The sequence below is a fragment of the Leucopleurus acutus genome (genome assembly GCF_964270905.1).
Source record: "Leucopleurus acutus genome assembly, chromosome: 2".
Lineage (NCBI taxonomy): Eukaryota > Metazoa > Chordata > Mammalia > Artiodactyla > Delphinidae > Leucopleurus > Leucopleurus acutus.
This window is the reverse complement of record NC_139143.1, coordinates 125,709,020-125,731,819: the sequence shown is the minus strand read 5'-3', so window position 1 is coordinate 125,731,819 and position 22,800 is coordinate 125,709,020. Positions and strand designations below refer to the sequence as shown.

The following is a 22,800-nucleotide window of genomic DNA, read 5'->3' as shown; positions in this document are numbered from 1 at the left end:
GAATTCTGTTGTATGTAAATTTGTGCCACACACACACACAAATTTTAAATCATGGTTGTGTAAAACTATGCTGTCAATTTAAAAAGCTTGAATAATATTTCATAATTAACACTTTAAACTATCAAAGCAAAGGAACCTGAATAACTGAAACTTCTACCTTTTTTGTGTGTGGGTGCCAATCCTGCCCACAAAGTGCCTGATTTCGGAGGGCTTGCTGATAAACGTGGGTTAACACCTTCACTTGATGGGAGGGTCTGTGATGTAGACAGCTCATTCAAATGGACATCAGTAATATATTCTGTAATATTTAAAATTTGTATTATTACATTAAATAGTAAAATGATTCCACCTGTCAAATAAAGCTTTCTTCATCTGAGATTTTGAACACAACTCACATTAATAAATGTCAGGTAAAACACCTGATAGACATTAGGCTTGCTAAGCAAACTAACAGTGATTTTCCCCCTAGGAATCTAACTAACGTTTATAACACATTACTGTTGTAGGCAATCCAGAAACTGTGCAAATATAAGTGTGGAAATATAAAGCCAAAGAGGATCATATTTGTCCTAACTCAGTATTTAAAAAACAAAAGCAATTTAGGGCAGTTTTTTAGAAAGCTTTAAAACTATATGGGAGAAAAAGAAATTATCCTCCCAAACTGACATAGTAAGCAAAATCTAACAAGAAATTTAGGCATAAAGTAATTATAAATTATTTTACTCTGTTATAAAAGGAAATAAAACCCTCTGTCAGAAAAAAACACCTTTTTTGGAATTAAATTATGAATCAAGAAAATATAAGCTCTATGAGAGCTATCTTGATTTGCTGTTGGATTCCTAGTACATAACATATATTCCAGGGCAAGAGACTGCTCAAAAAGTATTTGAGTGAAGAAAAGAGAATTGTACATAACAGACCCTGAAACAGAATGATTTCAGGGATTTTTCCAGATAATGCAAAATAAATGACTTTTATTACTTTCACAGAGGCATTTTTCATTATCCCAACCATGACTAAAAGCAGACTGCATAATATTGGGGGAAGAAAGATGAGGAGACTCGCTCTAGCCTTTCAGAAGGGAATAAAGTTAATATCATCTAGGTCAGGGATTGGCAAATGATTCCTGTCACAGACCAGATAGTAAATATGTTGGGTTTTGCATGTCATATACGGTCTTTGTCACATTTTTCAATCAGAAAATGTAAAACCTCAGATCCCTGATCCAGGTCATCAATTAGTTACTAATTGTAAGCATAAACTTGCTATGGAGCAATAAAGAACCAGTAGGTCAAGTAATCAGGCTTCATCAGGCTTTTGATGAGGAAAGGCTAGACAGCAGACGGCTAAGTCTTTCAATACTGAAATTTCACATATCTACTGACTAAGCAACTTCTAACCACATCTAAACTTCTAAACATAACATCAGTATAATCAAGGAGCCTAACACATTCTCCTGACTAGAAGGCATTTATGCACTGCACATGGGTGAACCACAAGTATTCCTGTGGTTAAGGAAATATCCTTCTCCTCCAGAAAAAATGTGGGGTTCAAAAACATAAGTAAATTGTTTAGTAGTTCCTACTCTTCAGTAATTACAAAAGATACATTTTTTATGTTCCTTGTCTGCCACTTATTTTAAGGTCAGAGAATCTGAACCTCTGATGGTTTAATTTTATGTGCTTTGGAGAATTAAATACCACATTAAGCTAACACAAGTTAACCCTAGAAGAAATAAATGTAAAATGCAAAGCAACCTAGCTCAACTATCTTTCATTTGGCCACTTGCTCTTTCCCACAGGAACAATGACATGTATAACGGTATAATCTATCGTAACAGGGTTCATTATAGTTAATTAAACTCCTATGCCAAACATACACCAAGTATTTCATAGCTGATATGACTCCAATGAGAGCAATCTAAATCTAACAGTCTACAATTTGGATTATTTTGCTATTTTGCAGATCTCAACCGAATCTGCTTTAAATGACATTAACTTAACACTCACATGCAAATAGTACTAAACTCTACTAGTCAGAAAGCCCAAAAGTAACATCTATTTAATACCCTCTTTCTTTCAATTAGTATGGTTGAACTATAATGTCATATACTACACACAAAATATTAAGCTAAAGCTATTAATTATTCTATTTCATTTTTATTATGCTAAATATAAACTGTGAACATTAACATGTAAATTAGAAATGTATTCTAAAGTCACATGTCAGGCTAATTCCGCTCTCCCCCAAATCAGAAAATGGTAAAATTACAAATATCATCTTAAATATGAACATATCTTGGGGCTTCCCTGGTGGCGCAGTGGTTGAGAGTCTACCTGCCGATGCAGGGGACATGGGTTTGTGCCCTGGTCGGGGAAGATCCCACATGCCGCGGAGTGGCTGGGCCCCTGAGCCATGGCCGCTGAGCCTGCGCGTCCGGAGCCTGTGCTCCGCAACGGGAGAGGCCACAACAGTGAGAGGCCCGCGTACCACCCACCCCCCCCACACACACAAAATTATATATATATATGTATATATATATATATATATATAAAAACACACATTTTGCACCCTTTGTCTAAAAATGAAACACTATCATTTGAAAATTATAAAAATTGTCACCTGAAGCTCTGCTGTGTATTTGCACTTTGACAGTTTCCTGATTGTTGAAGTCAACTGTTTCAGACACAGAGTCTCTATCTAATTCTCCTTCAGAATTCGCTTTATTAATCTTATTGCACATCTTCTCTTTTTGCCAATCTTTTGACATTTCTGAATTGTTTTCATCATCCTGAATTAACATTGTTGTTTCATTATTATCTTCAGAAAAGCTTCTAGACCCATTTTCATTTTCGGTTTTATCACTGCTGCTACAAGATTCACAAGACTGAAAATCTGCATCTGACTGGCTCTTGTCTTCCTCCATGGTCTCCTCAGTCATTATAGTTTGAGGATCCTCTTCTACTTCCATGACCTGTTCTTTCAGTTCTTCATGAAGCAGATCCATTAAACATCGAAGGAATTCTTGAGCATCCTAATATATAAGCAACATAGATATTACCATTTCATTAAAAATACATGTATGTAGAAATGAGAAAATATACAAAATGTGGTTAGCAACTGATTTCTAAATGTGTAGCATTATACTAAGGAAATACAACTTTGTAGACATAAGGCATTGGAGGGATAGGAAGCACTAAGTTCTAAAAAGTTATGTAAATAAAACGAAAGTAATTAAAAAACTGAACATGTATTTCAATTAAAACTAAAAAAAACAATAAACAACAGCAACAAAAAACTGAAGATGATCTGGAGGTCAGCTTTAGTACTGCTGCTATTTTAAAAAACTTGAGTAAGGATTTGCCTCATCTGACAATAACAATTGAGAGAGATATCCTAAATTCAAGTATAAGTTTGGCTTAAAACTAAAGCTTTATCCAATTTTGCACTGTATCTCAAAAATCCTTGATCAACCTAGAATGTTTATTGAAAATACAAATTCGTAGGCCCCAACTTATGTCTACCAAGTCTCTGTGATCCAGGAATTTGCAACAGAAAAAGTTAACAGAGAACAGGTATTGTTTTGAAAAAGAAACACATGTGAGGACCAGGTATTAACATGAAAAAACATTATATAAAGTACAGTAATTGAAACTGCCATTGGTGTCAATCCAAAAAATTACAGGTCGATGAAACAGATTAGAAAGCCCAGAAACTAGACCTTATTATACATTAATGTAAGCATCAAATTAATAAAGAAGAAACTTTTAAAACCAGATAAGAAAATTCTTAAATCTGTACTTTCATACAATTTGTTAGCTGTTTGCGGAAAATTAAATTTGGATTATATTGTAATGTGAAATAAATGACACATGTCTAAAGAATTTTTTTTTTATTAAATCAGAAAATACAGGTAAAATTTATCTCTGGATGTGGAACTTTTCAAAGCTAAAAGCGCTAGAATATACTGACATATTTAAACACCCCCAAATTTAAAATTTCTAGAAAAATATGAAATTAAAAGTGGAAAAATGTAAGCCAAAAATATGATATGGGGTTATTATTCTTAGAATAAAAAAATGAGTATATAATAGTATAATGCATAATAGCATTCTGCAAATGTATTAAAGATTAATATTATGAATAAAGAGCAATAAAGACGTACCTGCTGAGAATACCCCCGAAATGTTGGATTTACAGTTTTAATTCCTTGAAACAGATTAGTAGGCACTACAAATCCTGGCCTGAGGAAGAAAACAGTTTTAGGAAGAAATCTGTGATTTTTAGTTTTTATTTTAGAAATGAGCAATCAGGGACTTCCCTGATGGTCCAGTGGTTGAAAATCCACCTTCCAATGCAGGGGACACAGGTTTGATCCCTGGTCAGGGAACTATGATCCCACATGCCGTGGGGCAACTAAGCCCACGCTCCAAAACTAAGGAGCCCACGTGCCACAATTAAAGAGCCCGCATGCCGCAACTACAGAGCCCAAGTGCTCTGGAGCCCATGCAACGCAACTAAAGAGCCTGTGTGGTACAACTACTGAGCCCGCACACTCTGGAGCCTGCGTGTCACATCTAGAGAGAAGCCCGCGTGAGCAATAAAGACCTGACACAGCCAAAAATAAATAATAATAATAAAAAAAAGAAACGAACAATCAAAAATTCAAAGAGTTAAACTGAAAAGTATTTGTGTTTCAGAAAATCATTCAAGGGCTTCCCTGGTGGCGCAGTGGTTGAGAGTCCGCCTGCCGATGCAGGGGACATGGGTTCGTGCCCCGGTCTGGGAAGATCCCACATGCCACGGAGCGGCTAAGCCCATGAGCCATGGCTGCTGAGCCTGCGCGTCCAGAGCCTGTGCTCCGCAACGGGAGAGGCCACAACAGTGAGAGGCCCACGTACCGCAAAAAAAAAATAAAAAGAATCATTCAAAATTGCCCAATACTGGGACTTCCCTGGTGGTCCAGTGGCTGAGACTCCGCACTCGCAATGCAGGGGACCCAGGTGTGATCCCTGGTCAGGGAACTAGATCCCACATGCCGCAACTAAGAACCGGCACAGCCAAATAAACAAATAAAATAAATAAATATTTTTTTTAAAAAGAGGGCGTGTGTGGTGGTGGTGGGACGAATTGGGAGATTGGGGTTGACATATATACACTAATATGTATAAAATAGATAACTAATACGAACCTGCTGTATAAAAAAATAAAATGAAATTTAAAAATACAGGGACTTCCCTGGTGGCGCAGTGGTTAAGAATCTGCCTGTCAATACTGGGGACACGGGTTTGAGCCCTGGTCTGGGAAGATCCCACATGCTGCGGAGCAACTAAGCCCGTGTGCCACAACTACTGAGCCTGCGCTCTACAGCCCACGAGCCACAACTACTGATGCCCGCGCGCCTACAGCCTGTGCTCCGCAACAAGAGGAGCCACCACAACGAGAAGCCAGTGCACCGCAACGAAGAGTAGCCCCTGCTCACCACAACTAGAGAAAGCCCGCGCACAGCAATGAAGACCCAACATAGCCAAAAATAAATAAATTGATGAATTAATTTTTAAAAAAAGAAAAAAAGATTGCCCCTTCATTTAAAAAAGAAAACAGTGAGAAAAAAAGAGAACAAAAGCAAACAAAAAACTTGCCTAGTATTATGCTTCACAGGTTCATCAAAATAGCTTATTTTTGATATTTAAGCTACATAATTTATTGTTCTCCCCCCAATGAAATGATTATGCTCCACTATATGATTTTTCAAAAAATACTTCTAATTACTTAAAATAATATTTTAATTACTTAAAATTCCTGGGATAAGTATATCTAGTACACTATCTAAATAAAAATTTTATACCAGCCATCAAATATTCATGAAAACAAAAATGAAAAGTAAACCAGATGCAAGATTTAATCACTTAAAATTCTGTACTATAACACTTCTGAAGTTTAGTAAACTTCCAAGAATATTAAGTTTATAGTTGCAGGGCAAAGAAGCTTAAACATAGCAGTTAAGGGTTAGTTCTAGCTATGCAGTAAGGAACTTAGAAATGTTAGAACCCTTGGCAGCAACAGGTAATACCCAATAGGGATAAATGACAAGAGAGAATTCTGTCTCTTGAATATTAGAAATGTGAATGATATATAACTTCACATCCCAAAATAATTCATTAAAACAATATTTTCCTAGCATACTGAAATGACAGTAATAACAAATTTTTAACTCAAGAGATACTCTTTAGTAGGGAGTCAAATATCTCAAAGAAAACTGAAGCACTTAAGAATATAAGTACATGAAAGCTTTGGTGATTGTTTTCTTAGAAGAAAGGCTGGGCAGTTCTTAGGAACTATTAAATGCAACTTTCTGAATAGTTCTAATACAAAATATTACAGCAAACAATTATTTTTCTAATGCTACACTTAGAATAAATAAAGATAAACAGAAAAATAAACATTCATATATGCCTCTATGGTCTGATTTTAGCACTGTGAGAATGCCTACTCCTGAATTAAAAATCAAAAGTGTCAGTAACAGCAGCTTTAACAGTTCAACATTTTATCTCCAGTCCAGATATTTCATTTGGATGTTCATTTTCAAATATAACATGCCCAAAACTGAATGTCTCAAATCTCTTTTACAGCTCTATAAATGCACCTGCAAATGTTTAATATTTATGATATTCATTTAAAAATATAATAATGAAAATAAACATATTAAGTACATACCTGCTTTTATGCCACAGCTCTGTCATCAGTTTGAGATAACTTTTACAAATAGCTGGTTTCTTATCTGTTCGGGCTAGTCCTCCACAATCAAGAAAAAACTGTGTCAAAGGTGGGCTAGTTTAAAAAAAAAAAGGTTAAAAAAAAAAAAAGTTAGAGTGCAGTCACAGCTTAATACTGATTGACTTCTAGTCATTCAATGAACTGACAGCACATAGAGCCCTGTATCTGTTACTTCTTTGCTCCCTTTTACAGCTTCACATTCTTTCCTTCATTATCTTGCTCAACCCATCAAATCAGATTTGACCCACCACATCAGAGTCCTCAATGCTGCCAAATCCAGTAAACACCTTTCATTTCCCCCTCAGTAGCATTTGTCACAGGTGGTTCACCCATTTCTCTTGACCAATGTAATGCACTTTTTTACTTTTCTTCTTGACCTCTCTGGTAACTCTTTTCCCTCTTTATTGTTTTTTCTGCTCTTACCAGGTATATAACTATCAGGGTTCCTCAACTTTTCATCTCTTCCCTGGGTGATCGTCTGCAGAGCATTCCATACTGCACCTACCTACTTTACAGGACTATAATTAAAAAAAAAAAACTAATTGCTTTATTAGAGACTTTCCACCTACAGAAAAATATAAAATATTTTCCTAGGACCTCTGAACTAAAAGTGATTTGAGGAATTAATTAGTTTAAGCTCCTTGTTTTCTAGATGTAAAAACAAATAACTTCCTCAAAGACATACAACCACCTAGGGTCTGAGCCAGGACCAGCAGTCTTAGGAAACTACAGGCACGATCAAAGCAACCCCATTGGGACAACAATGGATTATGTCCCAACTCAGTTTCTTACCTACTCTACCTTAAGAGTTACTCAACAAGAAAGAGGAAACAACTTTTTCAGGAATATTTACACATTTAGGCTTTAGTTAATCCAGATAATTTTTTAAGTGGGGGCATTTCAGAAAAGCGGGGGAGGCAGCACTATGTGTTGAGAGGGGTGAGGGAAGAGGTACAGCAAGGATTTAATGGGATCCTGTTGGCTAGGGGAATTGAATATAATTGTCATCTCTTTCCCATATTACTATTAATGTATATTTCTTTCTTTTCTCTTCTCACTCCTTTTTTCTCAGTGTACTACAGCAGCACGGTTTTCTGCTCCAAGAGTAACTCTATTATTTTTTTTTCATAATTTTATTTTATTTATTTATTTTTGGCTACACTAGGTCTTTGTTGCTGTGCGCGGGCTTTCTCTCGTTGCAGTGAGTGGGGGCTACACTTTGTTGCAGTGTGCGGGCTTCTCATTGCAGTGGCTTCTCTTGTTGCGGAGCACAGGCTCTAGGCTCGCAGGCTTCAGTAGCTGCGGCACGTGCGCAGGCTCAGTAGTTGTAGCTCGTGGGCTCTGGAGCACAGGCTCAGTAGTTGTGGCGCACAGACTCAGTAGTTGTGGCGCGCGGGCTTAGTTGCTCCGTGGCATGTGGGATCTTCCCAGACCAGGGATCAAACCCGTGTCCCCTGCCTTGGCAGGCAGATTCCTAACCACTGCACCAGCAGGGAAGTCCTCCAAGAGTAACTTTAAAAAACTATACTAACAAACTTAATTTATCTACTTACCAATTGGAAAGAGCCTGCAAAGCTGCATTCATATAACAAGTATTTCCAATATTTTTCAAACCTGTAAGACCTATTAGGAAAAATTATAAGTTATGTTATCATTCAATAATGCAATGACTCAATTTTATGAGTGTTCGCTGAATATGTAACTAGGTAATTATTATGGTTCCCAAACTATGTTAAGGAAATACAAAATACATTATAGAAATACAAACAGCAACTTGAATAACCAAAGAGGTCAGACTTACACCAAAGTGTTAATTTTCAGAAAATTATTTAAATATATCCTTAAAGGGTTAAGATTCCCTTACATCAACTATAAAACAGAAAAGTCTGTACTAAACTATCCAGATAGTTTATACTAAGAACTGTGGGCTTTAGTAAAGTGATGCAAGAGAAAAGAAGCATCAAAGTTGTCCGTTTGCTTTTTCACAGATACAATTTTACTAGGTCAAATTTCAGAACATTTTTAAAATACAATTACTTTATTGATTTATTACAATCAAATACTGTCAACTAGCATTACTTCCACTCATGCATCATTAAAAACAAAAGGATATTTCCTTGGTATTTTCAAGTGATGCATAATACAATAAATAAACAAAAAAAGGTAGAACTTAAAAATGCACCCTGATTAATTATGTAAACTGATAATTTTTTTAAAAAAGCATAACCGATAATCTGATTCCTAGAAATTTTTGTAATTATCTTCTGATCATCTCTAGATTTTGAAATATTCACATGATACAATTTCCTAAAGAAATGGACAGTAGCATACAAAGGAGTGTTACACAGGAGAATTATTTTACCTCTTGCCTTAAGTTCATCTTCTTCTTCCACTTCTATGTCCAGATCATCAAATACAGCAACCAGAGGAGTTTTTAGTGTTGTGTTACTGGGTATTTTAAAATCCTGGATAACAGAAAAGATAGCAGGCTTGAACAAATCCTTAGGTCAAAAATTTTTTTTAATTTGTTCGCAGCTTATCTGTAGACTTCTACAATCTCTCCTGATACTTGTTACTAAAGTTATTTTGCATCCTTTTACGCGTATGAAATAGTTTTAAATATTTTTTAAAATTCCAATATTAATTCCTGAGAATTGGATTAACTCAAGAGGTTGCAACTGGTGACTTGGTCAAATGCTAGTCCACACTGTTTTAAAAAAAAAGGACAAAAACCGAAACAAAAGCAAAACTTTGAGCTAATATTTTAAAAATTGAGTGAGCTCACATAAAAATCAAATTCTGCAAGTTCTCTTCTAATAGCAGATCAAAGTACACTGAACCCATTTAGCAACCATCAGTGGGAGGAGGAAACTGAACAGCAGAATGTACTTAGCACGTGCTCTCCAACTTATTACAGCCTATTTCTCTTCTTCAAGGCATGCATATATGCACTTATACCCACCCACTTTATACATTTACTTTACCTTCCTGGCATCTGTAGATACTAGATAGTTGGGTAGGCCCCATATTCTCACTTTGGTGTATTGAAATACAGAGAAGTAGAGCAGCTTTAAAAAAAAATCATTCAAAATCTTACCTCCTACAAAACTGTTTGAAAAATCTTAATGACATTTGAATGGTTTCCAATACTGTTATTCTATAATTAATGTTCTGATGAACTGGGTTCAAACAGCCTGTAAATTTTATACTGCTAAAAAAAATCTGTACAAATAACTTTCTTTTTCTTCTGAGTAATTTCTTCAACAATGGGATCATCAGGAAGTTGTATGAAATTAAATTCATGCCTTTTATGTGTTATAAATATAACTCACCAGAAAATTATTTACAAGCTATCAGAAAAGTATCAGTATACTTATTCAACCAGATTCAGCATTCACTAAGAGTTTGCAATCATAATCTATTTGGGCAGAAATGGCAGATAGCTGTTTTAACTTACTTTCCTTTAGTCAGTGATGATTATTTTCTCGATGTGTTTTAATTTGTATTTCTTCTTTGTGAACTATCTGTACTTATTCTTTAGATTATTATAAACTGTTATCAGTTCCTCATGTGATTAAACTTTTAATTATCACATTTTTGTTAGCAGTGTTAGAGGGTTCAGGTAAACTTAATTTCAAACTACCATGGCATTCAAAAGAAAACCAAAAAACACGTTTTTGAATGATAAATACGTATCAGTAGGAGAAACAGTAATGATGGTAATTTATAAACTAGAGTTATTCAACTATGAAACTAGAAATGCAACAAGTATACCTCGTCTAAAATCTAGTCACTTGAAGTTATATAATGTGTGAGGCAAGCAAATTTACTATCACAAATATCTACCATCAGAATGTGATACAAAGATACAACACAAAATATCTTAAGAATTGGTATCAAAGAACACAATTATAGAAATACAATGTGATTTCTATAACACAGTAGGAAAAAACTCACTGATGTGTTAACTAAACCATACAGACCAAATGATGATAGGACGCCAACTATTCTTATTTTTTTCATTCCTTTTCCTATATTTTCTTTTTTTTTTTTTTTTTGGCCACGCCACGCGGCAGGCAGGATCTTAGTTCCCCAACTAGGGATCGAACCCATGCGCCCTGCAGCGGAAGCGCGGAGTCTTACCCACTGGAGGGCCAGGGAAGTCCCTCCCTTTCCTATTTTTTATATGACTAGAAAAGTCTCAATATTAAGTGACCAATCTTTGCAAGCTTACCCATCTTTTGTAACCAAACACTGATGTTAAGCTTTAATGTATTCTATCTGGTTTTCAATAAATTAGTAAAATGTTTACAGTAATATACATTGGGGTGAAGCAGGGAGGGAAATGAGGAAAAGAGAGCTGAATTAGGGCCTATCAAAGAAGGCCCATCACCTCTCCTAGAATCAGACTGGCTAGAAAAAGAAACATTATTTAAACCAGCTGTTTTTTTAAGTTTTTAAAAACACATCAGGTGCTTTTCCATCTTCAGACAGGTGTGGGCTTCAATTTCACTCTAATCCATCACTCTATAAAAGAACAAAGGCCAGCTTCGGTGTTTCATTCGAGGAAAAGAGGCACATTATGGAAATTTTTTAAAGTACAGGTGAGGTAGGGCTCTTTTAGATTTCAGCTACATGACAAATTCTGAAATTATTACCTGAAAATATTTGATATTTTAATTACACAGATTTAGATTATTACCTGGACACTATTTTCTTGTGTTTGGTGAAGTGGTTTTACATGAGGTAATGAAGGCTGAGTTCCTAATTTTCTATCCAAAAATACTTCTTTGCTGCAAGCATAACACCATACTCGAAGAGTGGTAAGGTTCACAGTTAAATAATGCTTTGTCTCCTGTATAATTTCATGGGAGAGAGGGAAGAAGAGTCAAAATTATAGTTGAAAACATTTCAAAAGATCATAGAAGATAAACTGCTGGCCTTTGATGAATAACAATATACTCAAAAGAGAAAATTTAAACTGGAGCAACAAAAAACCATTTTTTAGATAAATTGTTAATGCATAGTGAATAGTAACAATATCTAAGCCTACTCCAAAAGTTATTCTATTGTCATTTTTCACCACTATTCATTATAAAGATAAACACAAGAGTTATTATAAGACTCTGCTTTGCGGTTAGCAAGTAATTATAATACAAGAAAATTGACAATAGCACAGTTAACTGTTCCAGGAGATCAGAATGGCAAAGAATATAAATGACATGAATCAAAGCACAAAACAGCTCAAGCGATAGTGAATATGATCTTGGATATATGAAACTCCAGCCTTTCTCAACTAGAGTTCTGCAAGAGAATAATGCCCTATAGACAATGATCTGAGTAACTATTTTCTCAATTCTCCCAAGAATGGTACAGAGTACCACCATTCTAGATGCACCAAAGAGAAGTAAATTAACTATGTACCATGATGCCTGAGAGCCTTAATTAATTCTCTTGAAGAACCCTGGTTGAGAACAGTTAATGCTGTAGAGATAAATATGAACAAGACAGTTCATTCTCAAGAAAATGTATAGTTTAGAATGGGAGCTCTATCTAATCTGTAAAAGAAGCATGCCAGAATTACACACAAGCACCAAACAACCAGGGTGACATAGAAACAGGACCCCAGTAAGGAGGATGTAGAGAAAAAGGTATATGAGTTGAGACTTGAAGTCAGTCAGGCCCTGTCATAGCCTAGGCTTCTATTCTTGACTTCAACTTCCATATCCTACTAATATCTTCAGCTACCACCTCCATACATCTGGAGGTACATTTCTTAAATCACTACTCTCTTAATTACAACCTCTTTCTAATACTGATCTTAGCAATTCCCCTCCCCACCTTTTTATAAGCTAAGATTTAACTCATTTATTAAAAAAAAAAAGAAAAACGGACAAAATTTTGAATTACAACTTAATGTTGTATTTGCTTTCCCTTTCCTTCAGGCTCTCTTTGAAAAACGTCTTGCACGAAATTTTTCTACATACATACCTGAGAATGTATGGTGCTATGATCTATTTGTGATTCACCACAGCCAACATATGAACATCTATTCTATAAATAATTATATAAAGAGGAAAATTAGGTATTTTATAACATGTAAGTTTACAATAATAGCATTACAATTACATTTACAATGAAGTTCTGATCACATGGTTTAACGGAAAGATTAAATGACTTCCCAAGTCAGTTATTTTAACCAAAAGGTACTAGGCACAAAAGAATATAACTGGAATATTTATAAGCTAAAAGATATGTCTCCGCTAATAAAAGGTGAGGGTAAAATATTTTAGTGATTTACCAAACTCTGCAAAAAAGCACTGTAAGTTAAAGCCCAAAGTTTAAAGTTTAATTTTTATAATCGATAATGATCTTCTTAAAGTATGTTCATTTATGAAGTCCTCTAAGTGTCAAAAAAATCTTCTAGTTAACCTTATTCAGATATAAATTTTTATATCAAACTTTTGAGAAGAAACATACACATACCTCCAGGCACGCCCAAAGGTTTGGTCCTCTGACTTTACAATCCTGACAAGAACCCTATGAAAGGAAAATCACACAGGCAACATTACCGTTACATAAATACAGCCAAATATATACATTCACTAATATCATATATAAAAAATTTGGATTCATGAACATAGAATATTGTAGTAATCTACAGAAAACACATATCTGGGAGAAAAATGAATATGATCTTTTAAAGGATTTTTTAAAGGAAGAAAAAAAGCCCTCTTTCTTACATGAGATTTTTGTATTAAATCTTCTTTAGTTATTTCACCAACTGAATCCAAATGCGGACAATGACCTCGAAAAGCTGACATTTTGTTAGAAATGTTTTCCTGTTTCTCAAGGCTTTCCAAATGAGGTAATACCTACAGAAAAATTGACCAGAAAAGTCAATTTTAAAAGTGCTAATATATTAAAAATTATTAAAAGATAAAACAAGAAGCATACATGTTTATAAGTTTGCCCTACAAAAGTGTATATTTTCAAATACATCTAGGGTACTTTCACAATTGAAGTTAATTTCAACACTGGAAGTTTCTCTACTAATAAATAATCATTTTATTAAAATTGATACCTATGAGTCAATGTAAGTTTGTTTCTCCATTACTTTTGCTGCTTTTTCCCCTTTCTCTCATTTCATTTTTTTTTGTGTGTGTGTGTTACGCGGGCCTCTCACTGCTGTGGCCTCTCCCGCTGCGGAGCACAGGCTCCGGACGCGCAGGCTCAGCGGCCATGGCTCACAGGCCCAGCCGCTCCGCAGCATGTGGGATCCTCCCGGACTGGGGCACGAACCCGTGTCCCCTGCGTCGGCAGGCGGACTCTCAACCACTGCACCACCAGGGAAGCCCTCCCATTTCATTTTTTAGAGGTAAATAAAAGGGAAAAAACTTCAGGTTATTCAATTTAAGTATTTTTATCCCTTCTTATTTTTCGTTTAAAAAGATTAACCCTTAGGCTAGAATTGGAATTGAAAAGAAAAAGAATTCAAATGGAAACCTTCATTTTCACACTAGCAATAGCCCACTGATGATATAATGAAATAGTTTGGTATCCTAGCAATAAACCAGCACAGTCAATTTATATCAGAGTTTCTCAACCCTGGCACCACTGACACTTCAGGCCAGATAATTCTCTCTTGTGGAGGGTTGTCCTGTACACTGTAAGATATTTAGCAACATTCCTTCTTCTACCCACTAGATACCAGAACACCCTCACTACTACCACTCTGAGCTTTGACAACCAATGTCATTAGACAGTGTAAAATTATGTCCTCTGGGGACAAAGTCATCCCAGGTTGAGAACCACATTATCATATGATCCTTCCAACAACACTGAGATAGGCACCATTATTATCTTCATCTGCATATAAGGCTAATAAGAGAAGAAAACCTAACTGAGTTCACACTGTTAACATAGGATTCAAACTAGGATTTGAATCCACCTATATATCTCATGGGTAAGAGCCAAGGACTCTAAAGTCAAATAGACTGAAGATTCCAGTAAGTGCTGAATGCCGTACTCCTACCGTAAGGGTTAAATGAGGTAGTATATGTCACGTGTGTAGCACATACTACACATACACATAAAACTTTATTAGGCACTCTGCATCATCCCTTGAGGTTTTTTTATATGACCAGTAAAGGTCTCAGACCTCCCTCCCCTATGAGACAACCAGTTTAAGACTGAGGTAGTTTCCCAAATCAATAATAATTTTCCTAATATTCTTCAGGAGTTTCCTCAATTCCATTAAAGTAAACAGAAGGCAAAGTATTTTGCAATCCCAGTGAACTTAATTTCCTCCAAGACATCACAATGTACTGTAATGTCACTAAATTTTATCTACCTCTACTTTAAATCTTATGAATCATAGAGCAAACTTATACACTGCATTCAATGCCCAGATTATCTTATGAATGGTTTAAGTGAGTGATTTCCAAGTAAACATCTCAAGTCTAACTCAGTAAGGATTTCTAGGTCGTCTTTGGACTGCACATTCTACCCATCTATCTATCTATCTATCGCTATGTTGGGTCTTTGTTGCTGCACACAGGCTTTCTCTAGTTGCAGAGAGTGGGGGCTCTCTTCGTTGCGGTGCGCAAACTTCTCAATGCAGTGGCTTCTCTTATTGTGGAGTACGGGCTGTAGGCACGTGGGCTTCAATAGTTGCAGCACAGGGGCTCAGTAGTTGTGGCTCGTGGGCTCTAGAGCACAAGCTCAGTAGCTATGGCGCACGGGCTTAGTTGCTCTGCAGCATGTGGGATCTTCCCAGACCAGGGATCGAACCCGTGTCCCCTGCACTAGCAGGCGGATTGTTAACCACTGCGCCACCAGGGGAAGTCCCGGATTGTACATTCTTAATAACAGGGCATTTTATGAACTTTCATTCATCTTTGGGGTTTGAGAAAATTATTTGGGAAAAAGTTAAGAAACTTTCTAGGAAAGAATAAACAGTTATAAATGTGCTGAAATATTAACACATTAGAAAACACATTAAATAAAAAGCTTCTATCAAATCAAATCAAATGATAAGTCCAATATTATACTGCAACTTACAAAATACAACAGGAATAAGGCTGGGGTTGATATTGAATAAGTCATTATTTATAAATACCACATTACTACGTAATATTACATAAGCCATGCTCCTGACTTTCAGAGCATGAAGTTAAACTTAAAATAATTAATATTTTCCATTTTTTATTTATATATGGAGGAGGGTTTCCCACCCACCTCTCACTTCCTTTTGTAATTAGATATCTTTTCCCTCTTACCCAAATACTCCCACTTGCAACCATAATGGAGTGACACGGACCAGATTTACCCTCTCAAATAAGTAGGAAACCAGACCAAAAAATATAAAATAATGGTTTTCAGACACAGACACTGGATAACAGGTACTGCAGGACACTGATCCATAAGAAGATAAAAACAAGGTGACTACCCCAACTTACTGCCTGGAGAGAATTTCCTTCTAGGCCACAGTACAGGTAGAAGAAAACCCAAACAGATTTTGGTGATCTCTCTAAGTTGAAGAGACAGAGTTGAAAATTCAGGGAGGCCAAGGTGAGTAACAGACAGTAAAGAACTGAATAGAGAGAAGTGAACTCTGGAGATTCGTAAAGGGCTACCATTATGTTTTCAACCAGTACTGATGAGCATGTGCCTGTGATTAAACTACCCTAAGAAGGGGAAAGAACTATTGGAAAGGAGCAGGTAGAACAATTCTCAAAGCCAACCCAGGTCTGTCTGTGTTTCCACCAGAGTTGAAAGATTTCATAATACAGAAGGAATAAAATAGCATACTCAGAAGGGTATCACCTTAGTATTGGGAAAAAATTATCCCTAGAAGAAAGACTACTTTGGTTCTGCCTTCAAAAAGTTCAAAAGAGAGCATTACAGGGTCAAACTGTTCCCAAGAAATTTAACTGTGCCTCAGAAAAAAAAAATGAACATTTAAAGGAATGAAAACAACCAGCACCTGACAAGGTAAAAATCAAATGTCTGGCATCCAATCAAAAACTATAAGATATACAGGGGCTTCCCTGGCAGCACAGAGGTTAACAATCTGCCTGCCAGTGCAGGGGACACAGGTTCGAGTCCTGGTCTGGGAAGATCCCACATGCCGTGGAGCAACTAAGACCATGCGTCACAACTACTGAGCCTGTGCTCTAGAGCCTGCAAGCCACAACTACTGAGCCCACGTGCCACAACTTCTGAAGCCCACACACCTAGAGCCCGTGCTCCACAACAAGAGAAGCCACCACAATGAGAAGCCAGTGCACCACAACAAAGAGTAGTCCCTGCTTGCCACAACTAGAGAAAGCCCACGCACAGCAACAAAGACCCAATGCAGCCAAAAATAAACAAATTAATTAATTAATTAAAAAAATTATAAGATAGGGCTTCCCTGGTGGCGCAGTGGTTGAGAGTCCGCCTGCCGATGCAGGGGACACGGGTTCGTGCCCCGGTCCGGGAAGATCCCACGTGCCGCGGAGCGTCTGGGCCCATCAGCCATGGCCGCTGAGCCTGCGCGTCTGGAGCCTGTGCTCCGCAAGGGGAGAGGCCACAGCAGTGAGAGGCCCGCGTACCGCAAAAAAAAAACCCCCAAAAAATTATAAGATATACAATGAAGGAAAATCTGACCCTCAGTGGGGAAGAAAAACTAAGGGACCCAGACATAAGACAGATGATAGAATAAAGGATACAAATGATAAGGAGAGACATGAAAGATAGGAAAAAAAAGAAAGACCCAAATCAAGTATTTAGATGTTAAAAAAAAAAATTTGAGGTGAAAAATACAATGGATGAGATTAAGAGTAGATAAGACAAGGCAAAAGAATAATGAACTTGAAGACACAGCAAAAGAATCTATGAAACACAAAGATGGAGAAACTTAAACAAGAGCATCACTCAGCTAGATGGAAAAGTCTGAACAGGATGAAAACTAAAAAACCTACAAATTGAAGCAACACAAGATATAAGAACAAATAAAAGCACAGCATATCAAAAACAAGTTGCTTAAAACCAGTGACAGGACAGACATCTTAAAAGCAGCCCCAAAAGACCCAGAATGTATACTAGAAACAACATAAGCTGGAAGGCAGAGGAGCAACATCTTTACAGTTTACTGAAGGAACACTGTCAACCAAGAACTCCATACCTAGGAAAATATCTTTCAAAAACTAAGGCAAAATAAAGACTGCATTAGACATAATAAAGCTGAAAGAATTTATCACCAGCATACCTGCACTATAAAACCTGTAGGTATGCTTTAATAATTTTCTATATAAATCATACACAAATACACATACAGAGATATACATGGCCATCTTTTTTGTCAATAATATTTTATTTTTTCAATAATATTTTAAAAGACATCCATTTATGTCAAAATTTTCATGGATACATACGAAATGCATTCACACATGGATGCATGCATTCAATCAATTCTTCTAATAATAGACTTTCACTTTGCTTCCATATTCTGCCACTAAAAAATCCATGTAAACATAATGGGTGGGCTTTTATATTTGTATTACATGGGCCAATTTATAAAAATAGATTTTACAATATTACTTTCCAAAAATGCTATAACAATTCATATTTCCACTCATAAGGGAATACCATTTTCTGTACATCAACACCATTTTCTATACTAGTAAAGGTATTACTGGCTTTCTTTTTTTTAACTGTTGTCATTTGATGGGTATGCTGTTATATTTCACTAGTATTTAATTTGCATTGTCTTGACATGCGTGGCTAGCTCAGTCAGTGGAGCACGAGACTCTTTAATTTGCATTACCTTGACAACCTGTGAGACTGTCTTTTCATGAATTTTATAGCCTCCTAGATTTGTTATTTTATGTAATGGCTCTTTAAATCTTTGCCCTTTTTACAATTGGGTTGATAGCCTCTTCTTGTAAACAGAATCCTGTCTTCTATACTGCAACCATTTTTCAAACTTACTATTTGTCTATTAAGTTTTTAATTTTTAATTTTGATGAAATACACATAAGTTTATCATCCTAACCATTTTTTTCTTTTTTTTTCTCCCGTACGCAGGCCTCTCACTGTTGTGGCCTTTCCCGTTGCGGAGCACAGGCTCCGGACGCGCAGGCTCAGCGGCCATGGCTCACGGGCCCAGCCGCTCCGGGCATGTGGGATCTTCCCGGACCGGGGCACGAACACGTGTCCCCTGCATCGGCAGGCGGACTCTCAGCCACTGCGCCACCAGGGAAGCCCATCCTAACCATTTTTAAATGTACAGTTCAGTAGCATTAAGTACACTCACACTGTTGGGCAATCAATTTCCAGAACTCATCCCATCTTGCAAAAGTGAAACTCCACAGCATTACACAGCAACTCTCCATTCCCCCTCCCACCAACCACTGGCAACCACCATTTCACTTTTTGTCTCTACAAATTTGACTAGTCAGGGTACTTCGCAAGTGAAATAGAGTATTTTCTTTGTGATTTATTTTACTTAGCATAATGTCCTCAACGTTCATTGATTTTTATAGCTTGGGCCAGAATTTCCTTCCTTTTCCAGACTGAATAACATTCAATTGCGGTGATATCTCACTGTGGTTTTGATTTGCATTTTTGCAATTAGTAATGTTGAGCATCTTTTCATGTGCTTGTTAGGCATTTATTTATATACCTTCTTTGGAGAAAAGTCTATTCAAGTACTTGAGCCATTTTTTTAATCGAGTTTTTGCTTTTTTGTTGTTCAGTTGTAGGAGTCCTTTATGTACTCTGGATATTTAGCTCCTTACCAGATACACGATTTGCAAATATTTTCGCCCATTCCATAGGTGGCCTGTTCACTCTGTTGACTGTGCCCTTTGATGCACAGAAGTTTCTAACTGATATAATCCAAGTTATCTATTTACTACTTTTGTGACCTGTGCTTTTAGTGTCAGATCCAAGAAGTCGCTGCCAAATCCAATGTCACAGTTCCCCCCTCTATGTTTTCTTCTAAGAGTTTTAGTTCTTATGTTTAGGCCTTTGATCCACTAAAGTCAATTTTTGTATGTTTGTGTAAGGTAGGGATCCAATGTCATATTTTTGCATATGGATATACAGTTTGCCCAATACCCTTTCTTGAAAAGACTGTTTTTTCTCCCACTGAATAGTCTTGGCACTCTTGACAAAAAACATTTGACCAGGGGATACTTTACTAAGATGGTGAAGTAGGCAGACCCCAAGCTCACCTCCTTCTGCACACACACAAAAATTACAACTATTTACAGAGCAACTATCTATGAGAATGACCTGAAGACTAGCAGAAAAGATTTTCCAGAACTAAAGATATGAAGAAGGAACCATGAAATAAATAGAAGGAGCAGAGATGCAATATAGTCAAGACCCACACACCTGGGTAGGCAACCCACAAACAAGAGAATAATCACAATTGCAGGGAATTCCCTGGTGGTCCAGTGGTTAAGAATCCACCTTCCAGTGCAGGGGACGCAGGTTGGATCCCTGGTTGGGCAACTAAGACCACACATGCTGCAGGGCAACTAAGACTGTGCACCGCAACTACTGAGCCCACAAGCCACAACTAACTTAGAGAGCCTGCACACCACAACTAGAGAGAAGCCCACGCACCACAATGAAGAGTCCACGTGCCACAATGAAAGATCCCACGTACCATAACTAAGACCAGACACAGCCAAAAATAAGGAATATTAAAAAAGAAATCACTACTACAGAGTTTCTCCACAAGGAGTGAAGGTTCTGAGCCCCACACTGGGCTCTCCAGCCTGAGGGATCTGCACAGTGAAAATGAGCCCCCAGAATATCTAGCTCTGAAGGCCAGCAGGGCTTGAGTATGGGAAAGCTGGCGGTCTGCAGGAAACAAAACTCCACTCTTGACTGGCAACCTCTACAAGAGGCAGCACCTGGCAGCCAACCAGGCCAGGGGCCAGCCCCAGCCACTAGCACACCCACAGCAGTCAGCGCTGCCACAACAGAAGACCCCACAATTGCCCCTTATTTGATAAAGGATCAATATCCAAAATATACAAAAAATTTATACAACCCAACATCAAAGATGCAAGCAACCTGATTTAAAAACGGGCATTTTAAATAGACATTTTCCATAAAAGACATACAGCTAGCCAAGAGACACATGAAAAGATGCTCAGCATCACTAATCATCAGGCAAATGCAAATCAAAACTGCAATGAGATATCACCTCATACCTGTCAAAATGCCTATTATCAAAAGGAAAACAAACAAGTGTTGGTGAGGATGTGGAGAAAAGGGAACCCTTGTGCCCTGCTGGTGGGATTGAAAATTGGTACAGCCACTATGGGAAACAGTATGGAAGTTCCTCAAAAAATTAAAAATAGAACTATCATATGATCCAGCAATTCCACTTCTGCATACTTTTCTGAAGAAAACAAAAACACTAATTCAAAAACATACATGGGCATCCCTATGTTAATGCAATATTATTTACAACAGCCAAAATATGGAAACAACCTAAGTATCCATCAACAGATGAATGGATAAAAAATATGTGGGGTGTACACACACACACACACACACACACACACACACACACACACACACACACACACACATACACAAAATGGAATACTACTCAGCCATAAAAAAGAATGAAACCTTGCCATTTGTGACTACATGGATTGACCTAGAGGGTATTATACTAAGTGAAATAAGTCAAAATAAGAAAGACAAATACGTATACATGGAATCTAAAAAACAAAACAGAAACGAACACATAAACACAGAGAACAGGTGGTTGCCAAAGGGGAAGGGGTGGGGGCATGACAAGAAAAAAAATTAAAGTAACTTCATGAGGTAATGAATGCTAACTAGCTTGACTGTGGTAATTACTTTCCAATGTATGTTTATATGAAACTGCCACATTGTACACCTTATATATAAAAATTTTTGTCAGGGGCTTCCCTGGTGGCGCCATGGTTGAGAGTCCGCCTGCCGATGCAGGGGACACGGGTTCGTGCCCCGGTCCAGAAAGATCCCACATGCTGTGGAGTAGCTAGGCCCGTGAGCCATGGCCACTGAGCCTGTGCGTCTGGGGCCTGTGCTCCGCAACGGGAGAGGCCACAACAGTGAGAGGCCCGCGTACCGCAAAAACAAAACAAAACAAAAAAGCCTAAAAAAATTTTGTCAATTATACCTCAGTAAAGCTGATAATAGATTTTCTTAAAATATGACTATATGTGTGCGTTATTTTGGGCTCTATGCTTTTCCATTAGTCTATATGCCTACCTTAGTGCCAAAACTATTGTTAACTTTCTTATGGTACGCTTTATTATTAAAAGTTTGCATTTATAAAATCAGACAGATCTCATTCTATAATAGCATCTGAGTTTCCAATCTTAAGGTTTCCTTCACCCTAATTTATAGAGCTAAAGCTGTAGAATACCCTTAAATTTTTTTTTTAACAAGGCTTTTAATCTATCTGGAGTTTATCTTAAGACAGGAATCCAATTTTATTTTCTTCCAGATGGGCAGACATTTGTACCAGTGCCTTTATTATACAATCAACACATTTCCCACTGAATTATAATTCTATCTTTATTCTTTATTAAATTGGCACATAAAATATTTCTGGATTTTCTATTTTTTTAAACTCATCTGTCTATGCCCATATTATATTAATCTAATTCAGAGACTAATATTCTACACAGAATAGTTTGATAACTGTAAAAACATACTTCCTTCACTGTTCCATTTCCATTTCCTTGTCTACTCTCTAAGTACACTAGACAACCTGATAATTTTACCTCTTCTGTTCCAATATTACTACCAGCTATTTAATTTTACTGTTTTAATGCATTTATTAGAACCTCTAAAGACAATCTTGAATATAAAGGTGACTGTAAGCATCCATGTCAGGGTCCTTTTATTAATGTTTTGCCATTTAGGATATCTGCTATAATTTTTTTCCATTCTTAGTGTACTTACATTTTTAAAATCAGAAATGTTCTTCTAAATTGAAGTACAGGGACTTCCTTG

At 36.9% G+C, this 22,800-nt stretch overlaps 1 protein-coding gene across 2 annotated transcripts in view; it reads right to left on the bottom strand.

Annotated features, from left to right (window-relative positions):
• USP33 (ubiquitin specific peptidase 33) overlaps window positions 1-22,800 on the bottom strand; it is a 63,974-nt gene that overhangs the window by 22,930 nt on the left and 18,244 nt on the right. For both annotated transcript variants that reach the window (XM_082863100.1, XM_082863101.1), the window contains exons 2-11: window positions 13,521-13,652; window positions 13,264-13,317; window positions 12,769-12,831; window positions 11,480-11,632; window positions 9,140-9,242; window positions 8,331-8,400; window positions 6,718-6,831; window positions 4,166-4,244; window positions 2,623-3,034; window positions 158-298 (exon numbers count right to left, since the gene is read on the bottom strand). In XM_082863100.1, coding sequence (XP_082719226.1) covers window positions 158-298; window positions 2,623-3,034; window positions 4,166-4,244; window positions 6,718-6,831; window positions 8,331-8,400; window positions 9,140-9,242; window positions 11,480-11,632; window positions 12,769-12,831; window positions 13,264-13,317; window positions 13,521-13,601 — 1,270 coding nt within the window. In that variant the 5' untranslated portion in view covers window positions 13,602-13,652. The remainder of the gene's footprint in view (window positions 1-157; window positions 299-2,622; window positions 3,035-4,165; window positions 4,245-6,717; window positions 6,832-8,330; window positions 8,401-9,139; window positions 9,243-11,479; window positions 11,633-12,768; window positions 12,832-13,263; window positions 13,318-13,520; window positions 13,653-22,800) is intronic.